Below are 25,304 nucleotides of genomic sequence, written 5' to 3'. Positions count from 1 at the left end.
GAAGGTTCGGTTCCTCCGAACTTTCCCTGGAAGGTTGGTTCCTCCGAACTTCCCCTGGAAGGTTCGGTTCCTCCGAACTTTCCCTGGAAGGTTCGGTTCCTCCGAACTTTCCCTGGAAGGTTCGGTTCCTCCGAACTTTCCCTGGAATGTTCGATTCCGAACTTCCCCTGGAAGGTTCGATTCCGAACTTCCCCTGGAAGGTTCGATTCCGAACTTCCCCTGGAAGGTTCGATTCCGAACTTCCCTTGGAAGGTTCGATTCCGAACTTCCCCTGGAAGGTTCGGTTCCTCCGAACTTTCCCTGGAAGGTTCGGTTCCTCCGAACTTTCCCTGGAAGGTTCGGTTCCTCCGAACTTTCCCTGGAAGGTTCGGTTCCTTCGAACTTTCCCTGGAAGGTTCGGTTCCTCCGAACTTTTCCTGGAAGGTTCGGTTCCTTCGAACTTTCCCTGGAATGTTCGATTCCGAACTTCCCCTGGAAGGTTCGATTCAGAACTTCCCCTGGAAGGTTCGATTCCGAACTTCCCCTGGAAGGTTCTATTCCGAAATTCACTTGGAAGGTTCGATCCGAACTTCCCCTGGAAGGTTCGATTCCGAACTTCCCATGGAAGGTTCGGTTCCTCCGAACTTTCCCTGTAAGGTTCGGTTTCTCCGAACTTTCCCTGGAAGGTTCGGTTCCTCCGAACTTTCCCTGGAATGTTCGATTCCGAACTTCCCCTGGAAGGTTCGATTCCGAACTTCCCCTGGAAGGTTCGATTCCGAACTTCCCCTGGAAGGTTCGATTCCGAACTTCCCCTGGAAGGTTCGATTCCGAACTTCCCTTGGCAGGTTCGATTCCGAACTTCCCCTGGAAGGTTCGGTTCCTCCGAACTTTCCCTGGAAGGTTCGGTTCCTCCGAACTTTTTCTGGAAGGTTCGGTTCCTCCGAACTTCCCCTGGAAGGTTCGGTTCCTCCAAACTTTCCCTGGAAGGTTCGATTCCGAACTTCCCCTGGAAGGTTCGATTCCGAACTTCCCCTGGAAGGTTCGATTCCGAACTTCCCCTGGAAGGTTCGATTCCGAACTTCCCCTGGAAGGTTCGATTCCGAACTTCCCCTGGAAGGTTCGGTTCCTCCGAACTTTCCCTGGAAGGTTCGGTTCCTCCGAACTTTCCCTGGAAGGTTCGGTTCCTTCGAACTTTCCCTGGAAGGTTCGGTTCCTCCGAACTTTCCCTGGAAGGTTCGGTTCCTTCGAACTTTCCCTGGAATGTTCGATTCCGAACTTTCCCTGGAACGTTCGATTCCGAACTTCTCTTTGGAAGGTTCGAATCCGAAATTCACTTGGAAGGTTCGATCCGAACTTCTCTTTGGAAGGTTCGATTCCGAAATTCACTTGGAAGGTTCGATTCCGAACTTCCCTTGGAAGGTTCGATTCCGAACTTCTCTTTGGAAGGTTCGATTCCGAAATTCCCTTGGAAGGTTCGATCCGAACTTCCCCTGGAAGGTTCGGTCCGAACTTCCCCTGGAAGGTTCGGTCCGAACTTCCCCTGGAAGGTTCGATTCCGAACTTCACCTGGAAGGTTCGATTCCGAACTTCCCCTGCAAGGTTCGGATCCTCCGAACTTCCCCTGGAAGGTGCGATTCCGAACTTCCCCTTGAAGGTTCGATTCCGAACTTCCCCTGGAAGGTTCGATTCCGAACTTCCCCTGGAAGGTTCGATTCCGAACTTCCCCTGGAAGGTAGTTCCGAGTTTCTTCAGCAATGTTTTCAGAACTTCCCCTGGAAAGTTCGATTCCGAGCTTCCCCTGAAAGGTTCGATTCCGAGCTTCCCCTGAAAGGCCGTTCCGAGCTTTCCCTGGAAGGTTCGATTCCGAGCTTCCCCTGGAAGGTCGTTCTGAGCTTCCCCTGGAAGGCCCTTCCGAGCTTCCCCTGAAAGGTTCGATTCCGAGCTTCCCCTGGAAGGCCGTTCCGAGCTTTCCCTGGAAGGTTCGATTCCGAGCTGCCCCTAGAAGGTCGTTCCAAGCTTTCCCTGGAAGGACGTTCCGAGCTTCCCCTGGAAGGTTCGATTCCGAAGGTCGTTCCAAGCTTCCCCTGGAAGGTCGTTTCGAGCTTTTCCTGAAAGTTCGTTCCGAGCTTCTCCTGGAAGTTCGTTCCAGGCTTCTCCTGGAAGGTCGTTCCGAGCTTCCCCTGGAAGGTCTTTCTGGGCTTCCCCTGGAAGGTCGTTCCTGACATTCCCTAGGAATTGGACCAAACTTCCGCAGGGAGTCGTTCCGAACTTTGTTTTGGAGATTAATTTTCCTTTGGAAGGAGATTCATACTTCTTCTGGAAGTTGTTCTGGACTTCCGCTGAAAGTCGTTCCGTATTTTCTCTGGAACTTCTCGAATCTTTCCCTGGAACTTCAGTAAAACTTTCCTGCAGTTTCAAAACTTTCTCTACCATTTCTAGCCTGGTTTCTACAGTTATAGCGACTATAGCTATTCGAAGAACTACAGTTCTTTTGAAATCGTGAAGAAAAGCTGTATCCCTAGCTGCTCCTTATGAATAACACAATGCACGAAGTACCGTGAAATATTGGTGAGCCCGTTCCATTTATTGTATACTGAATTTTCTGATACTCCCTGCCGAAATTTACACTCCCGCGACCCGCATCACCAAGGACGACCAGATGCCAGCTGGCTTGACTCGTGTTCATCAGTGTTATCAGATTTTATTTTGTTTAATAGTAATATCACAAAATGGCTGGGTGGTTATCTAGGTTAATCTACTGGCACCGTCTAAACGTCGTGCATTACTCGTGCCGTTGCGTTGGGTTGATATTCTATTGCTCAGTGTATTCTATTATTATATTTGCGGTAATATGGCGTGACTTCTGGAACGATTATTGCATACCAAAGTAACTGGCAACACTGTGTTCAGCAATTTCCATCTCTTTCCGATAGATGACGATCAGAATTTTGTATCTGATTTAGAACAGTTTTCTAGAGGATATGCAGCCCTGAACGACGGAAATAACTACTATCAACTACTAAGGAGACTCACAATGCGCTGGAATGTTACGGGGTGGAAACTGTGTGAAGCTCAACCGTCCGTGAGCTTGACGGAGCAGGGATTCTAGCTTCTCTAAAAATAGTTTTATTTATTTCCTTGAAATTCAAACAGCTACTACACAGTAGTACTCTTCTTTAGTTCACTTTTGTCGCAAAACTGGGTTCTCCCGAACATTCCAGCTCACACTCACGTTCAAAAACTACCACACACACACACTCTCACAAACGCACAACACACCACACACACGCCTTACAAGCTAGAGAGTCAAAGCTAGATGGCCTGAAATGCCTAAACTAATCCGGACGGTCGGTTAGACCGTTAGACGTAGATCTCGTCAACGTACTTAATGTTGGTGTACTCCCGGCCGACCTGGAGGCTCTGCTGTTCGGCCCGTTTGCGCTGGAACAGCGTCTGGATGTAGTGCTGCACGGCAAAGTACACGAACTTGTACTGCGCCTCGGTTTGGACCATGCCGGACCGTTGCGATCGGACCATCTGGATCGTCCGCTGGATGTCGATTTCGCAGTCGAGACCTGGTGTGGCGTGTGGGGCGAAAGTTTGAAGAAACGCGATATTAGAACTTGCTTTAAGGTTTCCAAGATTGGATTTCGAATAGGATTAGTTCAGAATCAAATTGACTTAAGATTGGTCTTATAATGGCTTTGGATTGGTCTTAGAATGGATTTAGGCTGGTTTTAGAATGACTTTGGATTATCTTTAGGATGGTTTTGGATGGGTCTAAGATTTTTTTAGGATTATTGTATGATTGATTCGGGCATGGTCTTAAATGGCTTCGAATTGGCTCTGGAATGGCTTAAAACTGATTTAGGATTGGCTTTGGATTGGCCATAAAAAGGCTTAGAATTGGCCTTAAGATGATTTAAATTGGTTTGGACTGCCTTGGGATTGGCCTTATAATAGCTTTTGTATGGTCTTCGTATGGCTTTGGACTGGTTTTAGATTGGCCTTATAATGGATTGCTTAGGATTGGTCTCAGAATGGCTTTGGACTGATTTTAGATTGACTTTGGATTGGCCTTATAATGGCTTTGGATTGGTCTTAGAATAGCTTTGGGCTGATTCAAGTTTGAATTCGGATGAAGATATATTTTTTTATGATTGATTCAAAACTGGCTTAGGCTTGGCTTTATAAAGGCTTTGAAATAGCCCTAGAATAGCTTGAGATTGACTTAAGATTGGCCTTATAATGACTTTGGATTGATGTTAGAATGGCTTTGGGCTGGTTTTACAATGACTTTGGATTAGCCTTAGGATGGGTTTGGATAGATCTAAGATTTGTTTAGGATTGATTTATGATTTACTTGGGCATGGTCTTAAAATGGCTTTGAATTTGCCTTAAAATTGCTTAAGACTGATTTTAGATTGGATTAGCCATAGAAAGGCTGAGAATTGGGCTTAAATTTATTTGAATAGGTTTAGACTACCTTAGGATTTTCCTTATAATGGCTTGGCTTTGGATTGGTCTTCCTATGGCTTTGGACTGGTTTTAAATTGGCCTTATAATGGCTTAGGATTGGCCTGAGAATGGCTTTGTACTGATTTTAGACTGAATTTGGAATGGCTTAGGATTGGTCTTAGAAAAGCTTTGGGCTGGTTGAACCTTGACTTTGGATGGACCTTAGATATGCTTTGGATAGAATTAAAACTGTTTTAGGCTTGGTCTAATAATGGCTTTGGAATGGTCCTAGAATAGCTGAGTGACTTTAAATTGGTCTTATAATGGCTTTGGGTTGGTCTTATAATGGTTTTGGGCTGGTTTTAGAATGACTTTAGATCAGCCTTAGGATGGTTTTGGATGGGTCAGATTTTTTGGCTTTGGATTGGTCTTAAAATGGCTTTGAATTGATTTTAGATTGACCGTTAATTGTCCTTATAATGGCTTAGGATTGGTGTTAGAATGGCTTTGGACTGATTTCAGACTTTGGATTGGCCTTAAGATAGTTTTGGATGGGCGTTAGATTTGTTTTGGATTGATTTACGGCTGACTTGGGCAGATTCTAATAATGGCTTTTAATTGGTCCTAGAATTTATTGGGACTGACTTTAGATATACCTTGGATTGCCCTTATAATGGCTTTGGATTGGTCTTAGAAACGCTTTGGGCTGGTTTAAGCTTGACTTTGGATGGGCCTTGTTTTGGATTGATTCAAGACAGACTTAGGTTTGGTCTTATAATGGCTTTGGGTTGACCCTGTAATAGTTTTAGACTGGTTTTAGATTGACTTTAATTTGGGTTTACCATATAGGTGGGGCGGGGCAAGATAGGTCACGGGGCAAGATGGGTCAGTGCCATTTTTGGGCGCATTACTCATGTTTTGTTTAAATTAATAATTATGTTAGATGACCAGCATGAATATACAAAAGTTTGGGGCATTGATTGAAAAATTATTCACTCTCATTGGAAATAAAAAATAAAATGGTTTTTAGCCATTTTTCTTATGCGATACATTCCATATAATCTACATATAAACGGCCGCGGGGCAAGATGGGTCACCTTCAATTTTGAACGTATTTTTGGAGCATTCAAAAGTTATTTATTTTTTATTACAAGGCTATCTCATAAATGGCTTCAATCAAGCAGAATGAACACTCAAAATTATAACATAAAATTATGATAATTTTTTAGTAAAAACATCGATTTTCAAGACGCCTTAGGACCACTCAATTCGTAAAGTTTTTTTATATTCCAAATAAATCTATAAAATGTGTACTAGTAGCACTTGTTTATTCAGTATGGATATGGAGCATATATGAATGCGGAACAAATCTTATATTTTGACGTTTTTCGTTGAGAAAATGTGAATTACTTAAAAGGTGACCCATCTTGCCCCGCACTTTTTTTACGGTGCAAAATCGATCACTTTTTAAAACTGCTTGTTTAACATCATATTTTGTATTTAATGAACTTTTTATCGACTTTTAGCATAGCTAACTAGTGTATTAAAGAGTAGCGGACGAATACAAACCAATACGATTTGAATTTACAAAGTTATGGTGATCCATCCTTATGCGACCCATCTTGCCCCGCCCCACCCTAATGGCATAGGAAAGACCTGATTAGGAATGGTTTAGATTGACTATGGATTGATTGTGGATTAGTCTTAAAACTGTTTTGGCTTGACATTAGATTGATTTAGATTGACCTTTGTACTCGTTTAGCTGACTGACATAGGATTGGCCTTATAATAGCTTTGGATTGATCTTAGAATAGTTTTTAGCTGGATATAGATTGACTTTAGATTGTACTTAGGAGGGCCTTCGATTTGTTTGGGCTTGATCAAAGACTGACTTAGGCATGGTCTTATAATGGCTTTGGATTGACCCTCGAATAGCTTTATATTGGCACTAAAATGGCTTAGAATTGGTCTTGAATTGGTTTCAGATAAACTATGGATCGAATTCTAATTGATTTTTAAATGGTTTTGACTTGGTTTTCGATTGGTTTTAGTCTGATTTTTGATTGTCCTAATAGTTCATTTGGAATGGCTTCAGAATGACTTTGAACTGGTTTAAAATTGTCTTTGGATTAGTCTAGAATTAGTTTAGACTTTCTTAGGATTGCGCTTATAATGGCTTTTGTAAAAAGGCTTTGGGCTGTTTTTAAATTGATCTTAGAAAGGTTTTAGAGTTGCTTTGGATTGGTGTTAGAATGGTTGTGGGTGGGCCTTATTTTTTGTGGTTGTTGATTTAAGTCTGATTGGTCTTATAATGGCTTTCGATTAGCTTTAGAATGGGTTTGGACTGGTTTTAGATTGACTTTGGATTGACTTAGACTTGACCTTTGATTAGATTGAATTGAGTTCAAACCGACTAAGGATTGGTTTTGTAACGGCTTGAATAAATCTCAGAAAAGCATAGAACAGGCTTGGAATTGCTCTTAGAATGGTTTTTGATGAGGCCTTATTTGTTTTGGATCGAGTTAAGACTTGACAAATGATTTGCAATGTCATGGCTTTGGATTGGCTTTTGAATGGCTTTGGACTGGATTAAGGCTGATTAGTCTTGAATTGGTTTTAGACTTACAAAGGCTTTGGGTTGGTCTCAGGACAGCTTTGGGCTGGTTTCAAATTAACTTCAGATTTGCCTTAGGTTGATTTTGGAAGAGCCATAGATTTGTTTGGGATTCATACAAGACTGACTTAAACGTGATCTTACAATGACTTTTGATAGGCCCCAGAATGGTTTTAGACTGTATTTGAATCGTCTTTGGATTGGTCTAAAATTGGGTCAGATTGGTTTTAGATCAACTACGGGTTGATTCTGGATTGTCCTCAAGATGGTTTTGATTTGGCTTTAAATTGGTTTTAGACTAATTTTCGATTGGTCTTGTAATTGCTTTGGACTGATTTTGATTTGGTTTTATTAAAGCTTTGTATTGAATTATATTATCTTTTAATTGGCCTTGGATTGGTTTTAATCAGGTTTTGGTTAGGATTTTGAGTTTGCTATCTTACCTTCCCTGTCGATCTGGTCCAGAATCATATCGATCACAATGAACGTTCCCGTTCGTCCGATTCCCGCCGAACAATGGACACAAATTGGACCCTAAAACATACAAAAGATCGATTACTAACGTTTCTCAGCATTTCCCAAAAGAAGATCCAACTCACCGGCACCAGCCCTTCCAGTTGCAGCTGCTCCTGCCTCGCATTAACATCCTGCAGGAAGTTCAGCACACAGCCCGGATCGGACGGAACCCCATGGTCCGGCCACACCTGGAAGTGGTACTGGAAGATCTTCCGTTCGTCCTGCCCCCGCCACGACAGCAAAAACTCCCTCAGCGTATAATCCGCCGTGCTGGTTTCGCTCAAACAGGTCACCTTGGCCGAACCCCACTCCTTCGCCTGTTGCGGATCGGGCCAGTACTTCTCGCACTTCTTCTTGCCCCGTTCGATTTCTTTGGTAGTCATCACGATCACCCGGGTGTTCTCCTGCCAGATCATGTTCCAGAAGTCCTGTATCGTGTTTGCCAGGCAGCCCTGCGTCGCGATGTACGTCTTGAAGAGATCCTTCTCGTCCCGCAGCAGACCGGAGCTACCGGTCAGGGAGGACTTCGATTGCGATTGGCTTTGGAGCTGTAACCGGGTCGATGTGAGGGAGTCGTTCCGTTTGTGTTTGGACTGTGGGGAGGGAGAAATGAATGAAGGAATCAAAAATTGGTTAATATTCTAGTGATAGGTTTTATAATGGCAGTTAAGAGGTTTTATAAATGCTGATCTCTCAAAATCTCGATAGAAAATTCCCGGAGAAGCTCGCATATAGGACGACAAGCAATAATTCAAAGTCCCATCAGCTTTAAGATAGTTCTAGAAGCCGTAATAAAACCTAAAGCTTTGATTTTGGTTTTATGATGGTTCTAGGATTTTTTCGAATCTATCTAATTACTCGGCTTAAAAAATACGTCTGAAATTCGTACATTAAATAGTACTTAATGTCAAAAATGTTTAACATAGTGCAAGCAAGCAGTAGAGACCCTGGTATGAAATTCGTCCGATAGATGGCATCTATTGTCAAACATTTTCAAACTCCTGTATCTCGAGATAGCTGGAAGAGTGCATTCAGTTCGAAATTTGTTCACCAAGTGGCGTTAATTTCAAAAGCGTACATCTTTAGCTTTCCATTGTCATTTCTCCAGATTGCTCCTGAAATTACCTGCATAATATCTGACTTTGCAGCTTCTTTCTTGAACTGGGATTTTCTAATGTCAACCAGTAATATGTTTTGATAGATTCTCATCCCAAGTACCATTTTCATGGCCAGTTGGTTTTGTAGAGGTATTCAGAACCGTCACAAAACCTAATACCATTTATTTTGGTTTAATGGTAGTTCTAAGAACCTCTTCCAGTCTATTTGACTAAAAAATGTTACCTAGGATAGCCATCTGTTCCATTAGATAAATTTTTGTGCATGAAATTCAGTCTATAGGTCTGACGAGAATTCTGACACTAATTTTTCAATGACCAAAAATCAAAATCCAAAAACATCTTCAAAAATCGGCAAAATTATTTCTGGCGGATTCACCATGAATTTCTTCAAAACGAAATTATTGAAATTCTATACATAATAAACTGTAGATTCCTCCGGATAATTTTTCGGAAAGCAACCTGAGTCCAAAAGGAATCTGGTTGACCGAGCTTGAGAAACAAGTATTTCTCCTTGTATTCCTTCCGGAGTTTCTTCCTGATACTACACGAGGCTCACTTAGGATGTTTCTCAGCGATCCCCTGAGATTTCTCCCAAAGTTTCTAAATGAGTTATTCCTGGAACTTCTACTAGAGTTTCTTCCAGGATTTCTCTATGAGTTTTTTACAGGTTTTCTGCAGGAGTTCCTCCCAGAATTTGTTGTAGAGGTTTTCACTGTATTGCTCCCAGAGTTCCTCAGGGAATTTCCTCCGGAACTCGTCCTGATATTTTTCTAGAGTTTTTCCCGAAATGTTTACAGGAGTTTTTCTGAAAGGTTTTCGCGGAATTTCTGCTGAAGTTTCATCTGAGATTTCTCTTGGGTCTTCTTTTAGAAGATGCCTTCCGGTGTTGCTCCCAGGATTTCTCTCAAAGTTTTTCAGAATTTGTTCTTAACATACTCCCAAGATTTATTTCGGAATTCTTTTTGGGATTTCTGCAGACCTATTTCTGATATTTCTCATGGATTTCTAGCTACGATTTCTTTCAGAAGGTTTTCGTCAGTTGTTTCCAGAATGTGTTTCTTGAGATTTTTATAAGAGATTTTCCCGGAATTACTCCCAGATTTCTTCCAGGGATTTCGTCCAAATGTTTTTGCGGGATTTATCCCGGAATTTCTACGGTATTTATTCCTGGGATTAGTACAGGCGTTCCTTCCAGGTTTTCTTCAAAAGTTTTTCATGGGTTTTCAGCAGGAGTTCTTCTAAAGTTTCTCCCGAGATTTCTACAGAAGTTTCCTCCCGTATATTTCTTAAAGAGTCGCGCGGGAATTCTCAAGTATCACTTGAGATTTCTCTCGGAGTTTCCCCTAGAACTATTTCTAGAAGATTTCCTTTGACGTTGCTCCCAGAATATCTCTCAAAGTTTGTCAGGATTTATCCTGAATTTTCTACCAAGATTTCTTACGGAGTATTTTCTGGAGTTTTTTTTTTGGGTTCCCTGCAGAAGCTATTGTCAATATTTCTTATGGATTTCTTCCAGCGATTCTTTCCGAAGTTTTCCAGGATTTTCCTCTTGTTTTTTCTAGGATTTCTCACAAGATCCCTTCCATATTTTATCACGGATTTTTTCTAAGTATTTCTTCTTGAATTACTCCTGGAAGTTCTTCCGGATTCCTTCTGGTGTTTTTTCCAGAACTTCTCCTTGAGAATCTTTCGCAATTCCTGGATTCTGGGATTTTCTTTTGTGTTTTTTTTTCTAAGAATTTTTCGTGGGATTTCAACAGAAATTTCTTTCAGGATATTGCTCATTAAATTTCCGCGGAGTTTCTCCTAGAGTTAATCTCGAGCAGTTCCCGACTAAAAAAATTATAACAAAAAATATAACTTAATCCCAACAAACCATGATATTCATAATTCAACATCCTTGGTGTTTTCAAAGTACTTTAACTCAATTTTATCACATTATATTATAAGTGTTGTTTGATAACTCATTGTACTATCATTTAGTTTTGAGCCTTGGACATTAGGGATTCATATCACATTTTGTTATAATTTTGATATGATTGTAACAAAATAGGTTATAACCTTTTGTTGCAATTTTAGGGATATTTCAACCTCATCCTGCATCTAGTTTATAAAATATCATAACATCATAACACAATATGATATAAACTTGATATAATTTTCTAGTCGGGTTGACATTCCCTAACCTCAAATTTTCCTGTTCCAAAATAGTACATTTTTGATATTTCTGAACAAATCAGTTTGATATTATTGAAAAATATAAATTTTCGCATTTATTTTAATATTAATTGCAAATATCGTTGAGCAGATGAAAAGTGAGGTTAGAAGGCATCGCTGAGATTCTTGGAAATCCTCTTGAATGATTTTCCGCGATTCTTTCCGCGGGTTTTCCTAGGAGTATTTTTTCCCTGGAGCATTTAGGGATAGGCTAAGAGGTTCTACAGGAGTTTTTCACAGATTTTCTGCAGGAGTGTCTCTAGGAATTTATTCCAAAGGATTGCCCTGTATTCCTCCCGAGTCCCTCAAGGAATTTCGTCCAGACTCCCTCCTGTGATTTCTTCAATGAAATTTCGAGAGCTTTCTTCTAGTTTTTCTTCCTGGATAATTCTTACGTTTGTTTTCGAGTATCAAAGATTTCATAAGATTTACTATCCTGGTGTGCATAAGATTTGTTATCCTGGATTTTCTACCGGGCTTTTTCCGGAATTCTTTTTGGGATTTCTGCAGGAACTATTTGCTGATATTTCGCATGGAATTCTTTCAGAGGTTTTCCAGAATTTTCGTCCTAGATTTTTCTTGGAGATTTTTCCGGAACCAACCACTTCCAGAGTATGTGTGTGTATGTGTGTATGTAAGTCTGTGTGCAAAAAAGGTCAATAACATTTAAGGCACTTCTTTTAGCCGATTTAAACGGTTTTAGCACCAATCGAACTGGAATTTTATCGAATTTTTTGCTATTCAAAATAGTCCAAATCGGTCGAGACGTTTTGTAGTTACGGTCATATTAGTGATCCGGATCCGGTTCGGGTTGAGCTGGCCGTATATAAAAATAAACCAAAACTCATCATGCAACTAATCGAATTACAGTCATAACACAATCATGGGTCACTCACAATTATGGGTCAATTCCATTTGAATTGCACAGTGAACTGACAAACTAATAAGGGGGCATCCATGAAGTACGTCACGCTTAGATGGGGGAGGGGGATTCTAAATAGTGTGACAAGCAATCCATTAAGAATAGGAAAAAGCCGTAGGAAGGGGGGAGGGGGGGTTGAAAATTCGCATTTTTAGCGTGACGTACTAAATGGATGCCCCCTAATTGTGACAGAGTGACCCATAATTGTGCAATGACTGTACGGAGTTCAACACTGGAGCAACACAGATCCACGATGTGGGCTCAAAATTCAAGATGGCGGCCCACAACTCAAGATAACGACTGTTTTAGGCAATATAGGCCCTAACCAAACAAATATAGATATTTTTGGTATGGGAAAGAAGTCCGGAGTTCAAAAATGATGACCAGAATATCCGACCAAGATGGCAACTTAAAATCCAATATGGCGGCCCAAAATTCAAAATGGCGAACCACAACTCAAGATAGCCGCTGATCTAAGGCAGTTTAGGATATAAAACCAAGTAATATGGGTATATTTGGTACGGAGAAGATGTCTGGAGTTCAATTCCATCCGATATGGTGGCCTAGAGTCCAAAATGATGCCCAAAAAGTCAAGATAGCGGCTGTTTTACGGAGTTTTAAGCTCCTAAACAATGCAATATGGATATATTTGTTTACAGGTAAGATGTTCGGAGTGCCAAAAATAGCATTCAAATGGCTGGTTCTCAGTCATTTTTCAACGGATTTTACAAATTTTTGCACCAATCGATCACAAATTCCTTCTAGTTTTAAAAACCGGAGTCCACTTTACGGAAGCGGTCATGGTTCCGAAATTATTCCGGGGAGTCGTGGGGTAACCTCCTTATCGCTCATGGTGGCCACATTGTAACGTTAGCTAAAACCTCACATGCAGCATATAAATCTTCATGATAATGCAAAACAGGAACTCTAGAAGGCATTTCGAGACTTTCTGGACATATTGACCACTATCGGAGATACTCCGGGAACTTGGTGCCCCGGGGAAGTGGCCAGTTCATGATTTTTTCTGAACTCTGTATTGCGACATATCATTCTTCATGATTTTGCAAAACAAGAACTCTTGAATATATTTTGAGACTTTCTGGACATACTGGCCACTACCAGAGGGATTCCAGGAACCTGGTGCCCCCGGGGAAGAGGTCAGCTCATGATTTTTTCTGAATCCTGTATTGTGACATATCATTCTTCATGATTTTGCAAAACAAGAACCCTTGAAGGTATTGCGACACTTTCTGGACATATTTGCCAATATCGGATATAGCCACTATGCAATATGGATATATTTGGTATAGGGAAGATGTCCGGAGTACCAAATATGGCAATCAGAACGTGCAATAGGCGGCCTAAAATCCAAAATGGTGATAAGTTTTATTTCAGTCGCACTTCAAGGGGTTTTCAGGGGCGTTTGAGGAGGGGAATCTCAGGAATGTTTCAAGGGCGTTCCAAGGGGTTTCAGAGGCATTTTGAATGGAATACGGGGATTTCAGCGTTTCGATGGGACTATGGAGGTTTCAAATGCAATTCATGGTATTTCAGGGGCATTTCAGGGGGTTTCAAGTGTACTTCTGGGGGTATCGGGAGTCCTTTCAGGTAGTTCCATGGGGTCTCAGCGAGACCTGTAGAAACAACCTGGGCTTCCCTGGGACACCCCTGAGACTTCCAAGTACTCCCTGAGATCCCCTGAAACGCTTCTGAGACTTACAGGTTCTCTCGTTAAACTCTCTAAGACCTTCTCAAACGTCCCTGAGGTCCCCTAAAAGGTCCCTCAGACCCTCTAGAACGCCCCTGGACCTCTGAAGCGCCCCTGGAACCATATGGAACCCTATAGAACACCCGGGAACGCCTTAGAGATCTGCAGGTACTCCCTCAGACCCCCTGAAACGCTCCTGAGACCTCCAGATTAGGTACCCCCTGAATCCCCCTGGGACCTTCTGAAACGCCCACGAAACCAGCTGAAACGCTCCTGAGACGTCTGGACCCTCCTGAGATACTCTGGAACCCCCTTGAAACGATCCTGAGTCCCACGGAAAGACCCCTGAGACCCCTGGAATCCCCCAAAAAGTCACTGCGAACCTCTCTTAAGTACCCCTGAGACCTCGTTTCAGACTGGGATTCCCAGATACTCTTTGGAAATCCCCTTCAATCACCTGAAACGGCCCAGAGACTCTCTAAAATGCCTCTGAAACCCCCTGGAACGCCGATGAGACTCCCTGAAGCACCTCAAAGATATTCTGGAACCGTCCTGAGACACCATGACGGTTTTCGAATTGCTCCCGAGTCCCCATGAAACGCCCATGAAAACCGTGAAATCCACCTGAAGTCCGCTGGGACTCCCGAAAGCACCTCTGTGGACTTCTAGTACCCCCTAAAACTCCCTGAAACGCTCCTGAGACTCCCTAAAATGCCTCCGGGACTTCCAGGAGCCCCTGGAACCCTCTGATACTCTCTGTCTAATGGCCATGATTTACGCGACGGAGTTATTCCCACAAGATTTTTCGGCAGAATTTAATGAAAATTTTTAATGATGACCGGAGTCTAAATGGAGACAAGAATATTCAAGAGCCGGGCTTAAATAAAAAATGGCGACCTTGAATTCAAGATGGCGCCTGTTTTATGAAGTGTTAGGTTCTTAAACTATACAATATGGGTGTAAGGAGAGGATACCCGGAGTCAAAAAATGGCGAACAGAATATCCAATATGGTGGTCTGAAATCCAAAATGGCGTCCAACAATTAAAGGTAGCGGTTGTTTTGTGTAGTTTTGACCTCTAAAACTAGCAATATGGACATATTTGATATAGAAAAGATGTCCGAAGCTCAAAACTGGTGACTAGATTATCCAATATGGCTGCCTATAATCATAATGGCGACCAAAAATTCAAGATAGTGGCTGTTTAACGGAGTTTTAGGTTCCAAAACCATACTAGAACGGTACAGGGAAGATGTTCAGAATATCCATGATGGCGTTACACAATCCAATATGGCGGCCTAAAATCAAAATCTGGTTGTTTTGGGTTCGATAACCTTGCAATATTGGTGTATTGGGTGAGGTAATGTTACCCGGATATTCAAATCACGTCCTTGAATCCATGATGAAGAACTACAAGTGCATTTTCGATCGTCCTATAGAGTGTATATCTGCCTTCCATGTTGCTGGATTTGATCTAAATGCTCAGGTTGTCCATTTTACCAACAAAACCCCTTGATGTTATGTACAGAACTTTTATCTTTTAATTCAATTGAACGAAAATCGCTTTTCAGGGTGGCCACACAAAATCAAAATTGAAATTCCCGCATTTTTCCCGACTTTTTCCCGCATTGATTTTGAAATTTCCCAACTTTTCTTTATATATTTGTGGAGCATGTAAAACATCCAAGAATCCAAACTTTTAAGAACTTACTGAAATATGTACAGCGTCATTGTAATACGGTGACCGTTTATAATATTTTGGAGACATCAAACATCAAAAGAAACTTACAAGTAACAAATGATTGAAATTTGCTTCTTCTTCTGGATGTCTTTAAACGTAAACCTATACTTGAAAATATTTGTGTCGGAATTGCCAAAAGATTTTTGTGAACTCTTTAAGAAATGCTTGATGAAGTTCCAACAAAAAAATCTAGTCGGCTAACTAAAATATTCTTTGGTGAATTCTTTAAAAGAGGTTTTTTACGCTATCCCAGAAATTCTGAAAGTATGAAGGACGGCATTCTTAACGTAATTCTGTTATAATTCCTATAGTCAGAATTATTGGGCTGTTTTCTGGTGAATTTCCTAACAAAGAAGAAGTTTATTGCAAAAATACTGAATAAATGTTTGTGATATTTTCTTCTTTGGTAAGAAATATAATTGAGTTAACAACTAATTATGAAAAAAAATAAATTCCGCTATATGAACAGGTTCATATACAAACCACCAGATTATCAAAAATTATCCGAAATCCATTAGATTATAAATAGTTAAATCTTTCGTATATATAAAGGTTTTTACAAGGACTCGCTGGCGTTATATGTCAAAACTCTTGAAAAATTTCTGAAGAAACTGGCTTCTAAAGATACATTAGATAAAAAAAATGCAAAACTCAGATGAATTTCTGTTGGAACGTCTCAAAATTCCTGTTTAGTGGGAATTGATAATTTTCAAAAAAGAAAAAAATATGAGTTTTGCTATGAGAGCACAAGCGCACGCTATGTCCAGTATTATGAAAATTGAATGTACCTCAAACTTTATTCGCTAGAACCGTATTTTTGGAACTATAGATTCAAAATATGTGCGGTTTCAAATATTTCATCTCGGGTTTTTTTCCCATAGTTTTTATATGGGATGAAATTGACCTCAAAGTGACTTTTTTCGATATTTAGGGTGCTATTAGTAGCTTCTTGTAGAAAAATAATTGAATAAAATTGATAATACCACAAAATAAAAAGCCTGAAAACGTTAATCGGTAGTTTTTCACTTAAATTTGCTAGGAAAAATTAAAAACCATTGTTTATTGCAGTTTTTGCTAATAAATCATTTGCATCAACTATAGGTACACGGTTCCTATTATGGAGGTGAAATTTAACATTGGTTCCTATAGTGGCGCATCCCATTGAATTCTTATGGGACCCACCACTATAGGAACACTACCACCACTATAGGTGCAAAGGAGCCAAAAATTTAAGGAAAATAATTGTTTAAAATAGATTTTCGACAAATCCTGAACAAAAAACTGAATTAATGTTATTAATTAGTTATGATGCATCTATTAAAAATGTCATTTGCATGGTTTTTGTTTAAAATAGTGCTAAATTGGCACTACCACCACTATTGGTACTACCTCCACTAAGGGAGCTTTTACCCTATATGCGAAAATAGGAAAAAAAATATTCAAAATATTCTAAGTCGCACAGATTCTGAAACTAGAGGTCCAAATCTTCGATCCTAGCGAAAAACATTTGGGGTATATTCACTTTTCATAATACTTCCCTTTGGACATAGCGTGATAGCGGAATTTTTCTCAAATTTTGAAAATATCTGGGTATTGTCATAAAAGGTTTTCTATTCATAAACAATTTTTAGCTGAATTTGTACAGAAATTCTCAAACCCTGAAAAACAAAATTTTGACATTTCTGACTAAATATGTTAGGCTCTTTTTAGATATTTCAGGAAAAATTCGATATTCTGGGCTTTATTTCTAATCCCATTTTTAAAGAACTCCATTTGACTCTGTAGGATTTAAAATGAATCGAGAACAGCCGGTTTTGAGTAACAAATCTCGGCATTTGTAAACCGAGATTCGGCATTCTAACCCAAGTAACAATCAGCATGCCTTGAAGGTTTAATCATGTTTTATTCTGGTTTTATACGAGCATGTCAAAAAGCTAGTTGTTCTAAATTAGTTTTATGTGGTAGTTTTTTACTTTGAACCTTTGGCGTTCCATAAAATTATCATATAACTTCTGCTATAAACATCTTCAATTAAAGACTTGCAAGTAGACATGAATTGGTTTTATCACTTATTATATACCATTTCAATAAAACTTGCATTTGCGGTTGTTGTCGGAGAGATTTTTTTGTAAACAAATACACAAAACTGTGAGGCAATGCATAAAACCAACAAAAGATTTCGTGGCCGTAACATAAACCAAAAAAATGCTGTGATAAAACCGCTAGTTCTATCATGAGCTCAGTTATGACTACCTCAGGAGGGTTAGCCCTATTGGAGGAATCATTAGGAACACAGAGTTTTATCAGAAAAATATGTCGCCTACCCGGGATAATTCATGTAAATACAGAAAAATTATTACTCAATTTTATGATTTCTCATACAGCTAAGATCAAATTAAACCATACAACACGTTTCCGTCATTTTATTTTGTCAGAAAAATTACATAATGTCTTTTAAACTCCGCTGTGTTGAAAAAACCTTTTTTGCACCCCATTCCACCGAGTAAATTAAATGCATTTAACTTCCAAATTATGCATAGTTTGTGTGGCGCACTTAGTTTTTGTCATTATCACAGTCACATTCACCACAAATTTTCCGTGGAATGTCTCCTGACACGTATTAAATAGGAAAACAAATCTGATTTCCATATCTGCATTTTTCCAATTGATGGCTGGATCAAGCATAATTTATTCTGACGATCGAACATTGAGAGTGAAAAATAATCAAAACAATTATTTGACAAGTCAGAAGATGGTTTTATTTAGAAGATTGATAAAACTATGATACAACCCAAAATCCTAAGCCGGTTTGCATACGAAGTCCTGTAGACCCTAATAAGACTGGGCCAACTAGCCAGAACGTGGGCTTATTGAGGCATACAAGAACTCGAGAGCATTTTCAAGTCGGCATCAATGGTTTTATGTTTAGGATTTTTGAATCGCTAAAAAACTTTGATAAAATTAAAATTGTTACTTGGGAAATTAAGTGTGTGTGTGTGTGTCAGTAGATCTGCTTCAGAGGCACACTCTTCTTCATTTTGAAAATTTCCACCAAGTAACAAGCTAAACATTTTCTAAGAAGATATTGGAGAAGTATTTTATGGCATTTTTGATAAAACCATACAAAATTTAACTGCCAAAATTATTTTTACGATACTTTTTTCACGTTTTTTAGATTGGGTTTTTTAGTCGTTCTAAACTTAATTTCTAAAAATTATGATTTAAAATATGTTTTGCCTAATGCCTAAATTAGACCTTAATTTTTGACTCGAGCATCCGGACAATAAAAGCCTGTTATCGTATAATTCCTTTCAAACAAGAAATCACTCGTAATTCAGAATCCAATGCTCATCTGCATCATTTGGATTTTGAAATTCCTGCGTGAAGCTTCTGAAACTGTGTAAGAATTTGGATTTGAAGTGAATCAAGTGCTAAATCTAGGTTTGAGTTTACATTCTGGAGGAGTTACACATCATTTTAAAAATTCCCGATCATAAATAATTTTTTTTTTTTTTTTTTTTTGCTAGGTTTCTAGCTGCACTCTGAATAGAGTTGAAACCTCTACACTAGACCCGAAGATGGAAAAGAGTACGTAATCTTTCAGAAGCAGTTTGCCAGCCGTACGCGGAAAATGATATCCATTAAGACACTGTTGCCTACTGACTCAGAAAGTTACGGTAGAAGATTGGAAAGTTTTCAATTGGTCAGTCAGTCAGGATTTGCCTATGTAGTGTTATGGTCACACGGTTTGTGTTTGTCTCCTTGTTTGATTTTGTGGTATGGTTAAATATGTTTTTCTCCTCGTTAAGTCAGTTGTCGTATGTTGTTTTTTTTTATCGAATCAATCGAACCCTGTATGTTAAAATATAGTCGATCCTGTGTCAAATTGTTTTCTTGATTTCGCTAATCGTTTTCTACTTGTGTTCATCTCTTGTGTCCTTAAATTGTCATCGGTCCAAAATCCACAGAAACATGTAACTGAACTTCTGAACATCTAAGAGATAATCAAAAATACGCCAAGTTGCTCAGTTGATTGCAATAAAATTTTAAAATAATAAAGATTTCATGTCAACTTTCATCCCGTTACAAATACTATTAAAAATATTCAAATTCGTTCAATTGTCCTATCGGTCCTACCTAGATGAACCATATCATTTTCTCAAGCGTAGCCTAGAAATGTCAACCTAGTCATACACAAGTAACGTTGTTCAGTTAATATAAAGCAGTCAGTTTTTGTACAAAATGTCACGTCGAACGCATTGACGTCAACAATGCGTTTAAGTGTTCGCACGTTAGCTTTGAATCTATCAGCACAATTAAGTGCTGCAAATCTCCTTCTCACTATTGATTCTTCGGTCGATTTTTAATGCTTTATTTAAAGAAAATATGACCAACTAACATTGTAAAAATTCGAAAAAGCGACTATGACATTAATAAATTACTATGCAATAAAAATCAACCGAGAAACGTGGGAAATAGAGCCCAAACAACATGTTGAAGTCAGATGGCTGTAAAAGGTTCCAAAACCTGTCACAAATCCTATAATACTTTTATTAGGATTTGTAACGATCATCAAAACCTTCTCAAATCCAACCGACTTGGAACTATTGCTTAGGAATAGACTCTACTGAGCCCCGGCGGTTCCTCCTGTTTATCGAGCATGTCTGATGCATATGATCAGCCATACTCCATCTGCAGCAGCCAGTTCGTGATGAACCGTTGGAGGCGCATTAAAGTGTTAAAAAGGTGATATGTTTCACTAAAGAACACTACATTACAATAATCAAAATGAAACTCCTTCACTTTAATACCGTCAACCCCTGCGAACTTGGCCAGGGATTTTAAAAATTCCCGATCATAAATAAAATTCCCGACTTATTCCCGCATATTTCCCGATGGATTTCAATTCCCGACTTTTTCCCGCATTTCCCGAATTTCCCGAGTCTGTGGCCACCCTCTGACTCAATATCAACACAATTTTCTACAGGGAACACCGCACATCATGTTTGAATCAATAATAATCATAGGGTCTGGGACCATTTGGGCAGGAGCACGTATTTTGGGCACTCGAACCTTTAACTCCGTCAATTTTGAACCGATTGACTTGATTTTTGAAACACGACCAGGAAGGCGCAGTATCTAGCTTTGTTCAAAAATTCAAGTCAATCGGTTCGAAATTGACTGAAATATAGCAACAAGTGCCCAAAATAGGTGCTCCTGCCCAAATGGTCCCAGACCCTATCTGCCTTCTATACTTTCTACTTTTCCCCACACCCATCAAGCATTCCACGGGTCGGAACCTACCTCGTTGGCCTTCATCGAGCACTGGGAGCAGGGTTTGTTCAGCAGTTGGCAGCTCTGACAGTTCTTGGTCGGCTGCTGCTGCTGTTGCTGGTTGATGCTGGCATAGGTAATTGCGTTGTTGGCGGGGGTGTTCGTCGAGTTGTTGTTGTGCTGCTGGGCCAGATTCTCCGACGACGAGTTCATGTCATTTTGCTCGGACTCCGTCGGCTGCCGGATGTAGTTCGCGTTGATGTACTCGGCCCCGAGCTGGGTGCTGTCCACGTCTTTCAGCTTCACCCGGGTGTGGTCAACTGTAAAGGGGGGGAAACAAGAATCGCAATGATCAGTTTCGATTTGGAATGTGTGATAGAAGAAAGGGAATGTGAAATGAAAGCAGAACTATTTGGATGTTCTCTAGAACATCCGTACAATCTATCACTACTTATCAGTGGTAATTGTCTAAATACGCCGTGACAACAAAAATTGAGGAAACAAGCTGCCCAAGAGTCGGGGGCGTCGCGCATAAATGAATTCGAGAATCGTGTCTTCCACCTTAATCGCACCCCCACAAAGTCGTGTCACTGCGCGCCATCTGAATGAATGGTTGGAAATAAATCAGTCCAGCTAGAAGCGGCAGCGCCAGCGCAAGGGTGGGTGAGAACAGAACAACTCGCCGCATAATCAGACAACGGAGTCCGTCGGAGTCCAAACAGAGACGGATCAAAACAAACAAACGCGCCATTACCTATACTCAGGCTCAACCTGACTGCAAATCAGAAATGGGCATTAAAATTAATGTGCGCAGTGCGGGGAAAATGTCACTTCCGCAAAGTAGGTACCTATTGGTAGCTAGTAGCGCCAGCGCCAGCACCATGCTGCTACTCAGAGATAGGAATTTATGAACCACACGATTCGTATAACCGTTGATCGTGGTTGAATGAAACTAATGCGCGCGCTCGCCGCAGCGGAGACAACTTCGCGCAAGAGATAAAAAGATCAAACAGGTGAGGGGTTTTTGACCTGACCGGCAGGCTGAGCTCCTCTGGAAATGAACTTGAAACGTGGGACATTCGATGTCTGGTTGGAGTTTTGTCCCTAAATGGATTTGTTTTGACTGTGAGCAGTTGGTTGGTTGGAGGTGTGAATTGAATGGCGTATCGGATGACGGAAATGGTATAAAACGATAAGCAGTTGTGGCAGCAGGTGAATTGTGAGGAAAAACTTGACCACGAAGGAATCTTTATATTCACTCTTGATGCATCTCCGTGATTATCCGAAAGTTCCCTGGAGGCTGCTCCAGTCGCTCCCTTGAAAAATGCTCAAATTTCCCTACAGGAATTGGAACATACGAATGCAACATACCGCCAATAAAGAAGAAAGCTCTCAGTTTATAACTCAGAGACACGCTCTGTCCCAGTTGGGAAGTAACGCCAGAATGAAGGTAATAAGAAAAGAAGTCATTTAAAACGATTGTGTGCCTCTCATTATGACAAAGAATGTAAAATGTCCCATAATATGTAGCCAATAATATGGAACGAACTCACCAACTTACTTCTATCCTTACGTCCATCGAAGATCATACAACTATTAAGCCAGAGAAACCAAAACACTACACAAACGAACTTGCGGTGGAAATAAATCACGCTGCTGGATCTCTTCCACGCACTGACCAGTTCTTCGTAATAATCCAATTTGGGGGGTCCGAAAAGGGGACTCAGGAAATTTTGGGAAGGAGGCCCAGTTAGGATTCACGAGGGTATCAGGGGTCTATCAGGGGTATCAGAGGGTGGGTTTCAGAGATTTTTTGAAGTTTCAATGGGTTTCAGAAAAGATCCAGAGGGGATTCGCGGAGTTTTATAAATTCTAGGGCTATGTGGTGAGGTACTGCATCGACAAGAACCGTGACACTGGCGACACTGGGTTTATAAAGACTTTAGAAGGTTTCATGGGGTCTCAGGTGTGACTTTGTGGATCTAAGGTGAATCCAGGAGAGTGTCAGGGTGTCTCAGGAACTTCACGGAGTCACAAGGGCGTTTAGGGGATCTCAGATAAATTCAGCAGCGTTTCAGGTGGTTTTCAGGAGGTTTGAGGGATCTCAGGTCAGGTAAAACTTGTCAGTTAAAATAAGGACGACCTATCATTTAATATTGAGGGTTAAATAGCATCCGGCAGAGTGGTTTATTCAAATGGCAAGTTCGTTTGTGTTGTTTTTCGGTTTATCTGGTTAGTTAGTAGTAGGCTTTTCGAGAAACGTATGGATAGAAGTAAATTGGTGAGTTCGTTCCATATTATAAGGCATTTAAAACAAATTAAATATTTACATCGGCCTTAGTAGTTCTTGCTTAACGAATGAGCCACTGTCTTGCTAGCTTTTGACGAGTGAAACCGTTTGTCTACAAAAATATGTAAGGTTGATTCAAAAGATAATATTTTGAGCAGCGTTATTTGCATAAATGTTCCAAAAAATTAAAAAGTTCTGAAATTTATTCAGTAACTCCTTTGAAAATGTTTCCGAGGATTTACCGTGGAATTCCCTTACAAATTGCTTCAAAAATTTCACGGATTTGTGACAATCACTTCATGGAGCGTGGTTACTGATTGTGCAGTATTTTCCGAACGAGCCTTTTGTTGTAATTCTGCGGTGAGCCCAGAATTTTCAACTTTATTACGACGGTCTCCGAGGAAAACTTCCCAAATCAAATCATCATGTTACAGATAATTTCAGAAAATCTTCAATGTGTTCCTCCAGAAGAATTCTTTAATCTAGCATGAATTGTTTCACCAATTCCTCCATGATTTTTCATAAATCATATCAGAGATTGTCTGAGAAACTCGCCCAGGGATAACTTTACAAATTCCTTTGGATATTTATTTAGAAATTTCTCTAGGCATTCGAGAATCTTTGAAGATTCCTTTAGAAAATCTACCAAAAACTTATTCGGTTTTTTTTTCTAAAACAAATCTAAAAAAATGTTTCGGAAATTTGTCCGAGTATTAGGCAAAAAACCTCTCACAGATTCTTTCAAAAAATCTTCCATGGATTCATTTGAAAATTTTCTTCAGGGATTCGTTTAGAAATTTCTCTTATTCTACAAATTTTATAAAAAAATTCAAAGCATCTTGTATGATTTACTTTTGAAATTCCTCCATTTTTTTCCCAAAAATTTATTCTCGAATTTGACCTGAAATTCCTCCAGGGATTCTTTCAAAAATTCATTCAGAGAATCCTTCCGAAATTTCTTTAGACATTAATTCAGAAATATTTCCAGAGATTCCTGTAATAAAGCTTTCAGCGATGCATCCATAAACTGGTCTAGAGTTTTTCAGAAAATGTTTCAAAAATTCCTTCAAAAATTTGTACTGGGATTACTTTGAAAATACTTCTAAGGATTTCACCAGAAATTCCCACAGCCACTTCCAATTTCTCCAGAAACTCCACTAGGCATTTCTCCAGAAGTTTCACAAGAGCTGTGTAAGAAAGTTGTGTATGAGTTTCTGCAGAAATTCATCCAGGAATTTCAATGGAAAATCCTTCTGACTTTTCTAGATTTTTTTTTGCTAAAAATCCATCGGAAATTCCATGAAGCACATTCTCAAACAATCTTCCAAGGATTCAGAGTTTATTCAAAAACATTCTCCGAGGTTTACTTTAGAAATTGCTCCAGGTTTTTTTTTTTGAAAATCTGAATTTCAGTCAGAAAATCTTCCTGGGATTTCTTTAGAAATTCCTTCAGGGACTCTTTAAAAAAATGTGAGATCCATTAGGGAATTTTCTGCAGAGATTAGATTAGATTAGAAACTCCCCTAAGGGTCCCTTCAAAAAAAAAAAATCTAGGGATCTCCCAGAAATTGCTCCCAAGATTTTATAAAAAAGTCTTAGAATTTTTTTTTCAACTTTTTTTTTTCAATGTCTTAAAAGGTTTTGTTAGGTTTTCCACCAAGGGATTACAGCTGTTTTTTTTTCAGGTATTTCTCCTGGAATTTCTTCAGAAAATCCATCTATAAATTCTTGTGTTCTTCAGAAAACGATTAAAATGTTGTTTAGATTGTTTTTAAATTGCTTCTGTAATTTCTTCAGCATTACTTTCAGAAATATCTTTGGAGACTTCTTATCTTCTTAATATTGTCCTTGAACTACTTCAGAAATTTCAGCAGGGATTAAAGGTGGACTCTTCCAGCAGTTGTTCCAGTAGTTCATTCAGGAATTACTAAAGCGGTTCCTTCAGAGATTCCTCCAGGAATTCATCTATGAGAATGTACCAGTAAAGGAGCGCTGAGATCGGGGAACCTAACCTTGACGCGTGTCACAAGGCTGAAATCCCTGCATTATAAGTCATCATAATGAAAACTGCAAGTTTTAAACTGATTGGATATTAAAAATTTCACCATTGAAACAATGTACCGTAATCCGGGGTAACATTGATCAGAAATTTCGATCTTTCTTGAATAATTATCTTGTTAAAGCAAACGATACATGTTTTATATTTTTAAAACATGTGCTGGCCCTCTGAGTATGTGTTGAACTACTCGAAAAAGTATTATAAAACTTTAAAACATGTTTAAATAGGCTTTTTAATCTAATTTTTGATTTTGTTGATTTGGGGTAACATTGATCATGTCAGTGATCAATGTTCGTTTGTGTTGAAAATACCCTTACTTACTAAATTCGGGGTCGCTGATTACGAATATGTTGTCCAAATTATTACAAGTTACGTACTTTTTGAGTTATTTAAGAATTAAAATCCTCCA

At 39.7% G+C, this 25,304-nt stretch overlaps 1 protein-coding gene across 5 annotated transcripts in view; it reads right to left on the bottom strand.

Annotated features, from left to right (window-relative positions):
* LOC109418403 (tyrosine-protein phosphatase corkscrew) overlaps positions 1 to 25,304 on the bottom strand; it is a 318,951-nt gene that overhangs the window by 18,507 nt on the left and 275,140 nt on the right. For all 5 annotated transcript variants that reach the window (XM_062855670.1, XM_062855672.1, XM_062855671.1 and 2 more), the window contains 4 exons: positions 20,577 to 20,866; positions 7,651 to 8,160; positions 7,495 to 7,585; positions 3,365 to 3,554 (listed from right to left, as the gene is read on the bottom strand). In XM_062855670.1, coding sequence (XP_062711654.1) covers positions 3,365 to 3,554; positions 7,495 to 7,585; positions 7,651 to 8,160; positions 20,577 to 20,866 — 1,081 coding nt within the window. The remainder of the gene's footprint in view (positions 1 to 3,364; positions 3,555 to 7,494; positions 7,586 to 7,650; positions 8,161 to 20,576; positions 20,867 to 25,304) is intronic.

Source organism: Aedes albopictus, chromosome 3, assembly GCF_035046485.1.
Source record: "Aedes albopictus strain Foshan chromosome 3, AalbF5, whole genome shotgun sequence".
In the NCBI taxonomy this organism is placed as follows: domain Eukaryota; kingdom Metazoa; phylum Arthropoda; class Insecta; order Diptera; family Culicidae; genus Aedes; species Aedes albopictus.
This window is presented reverse-complemented; position numbering and strand designations above follow the sequence as displayed.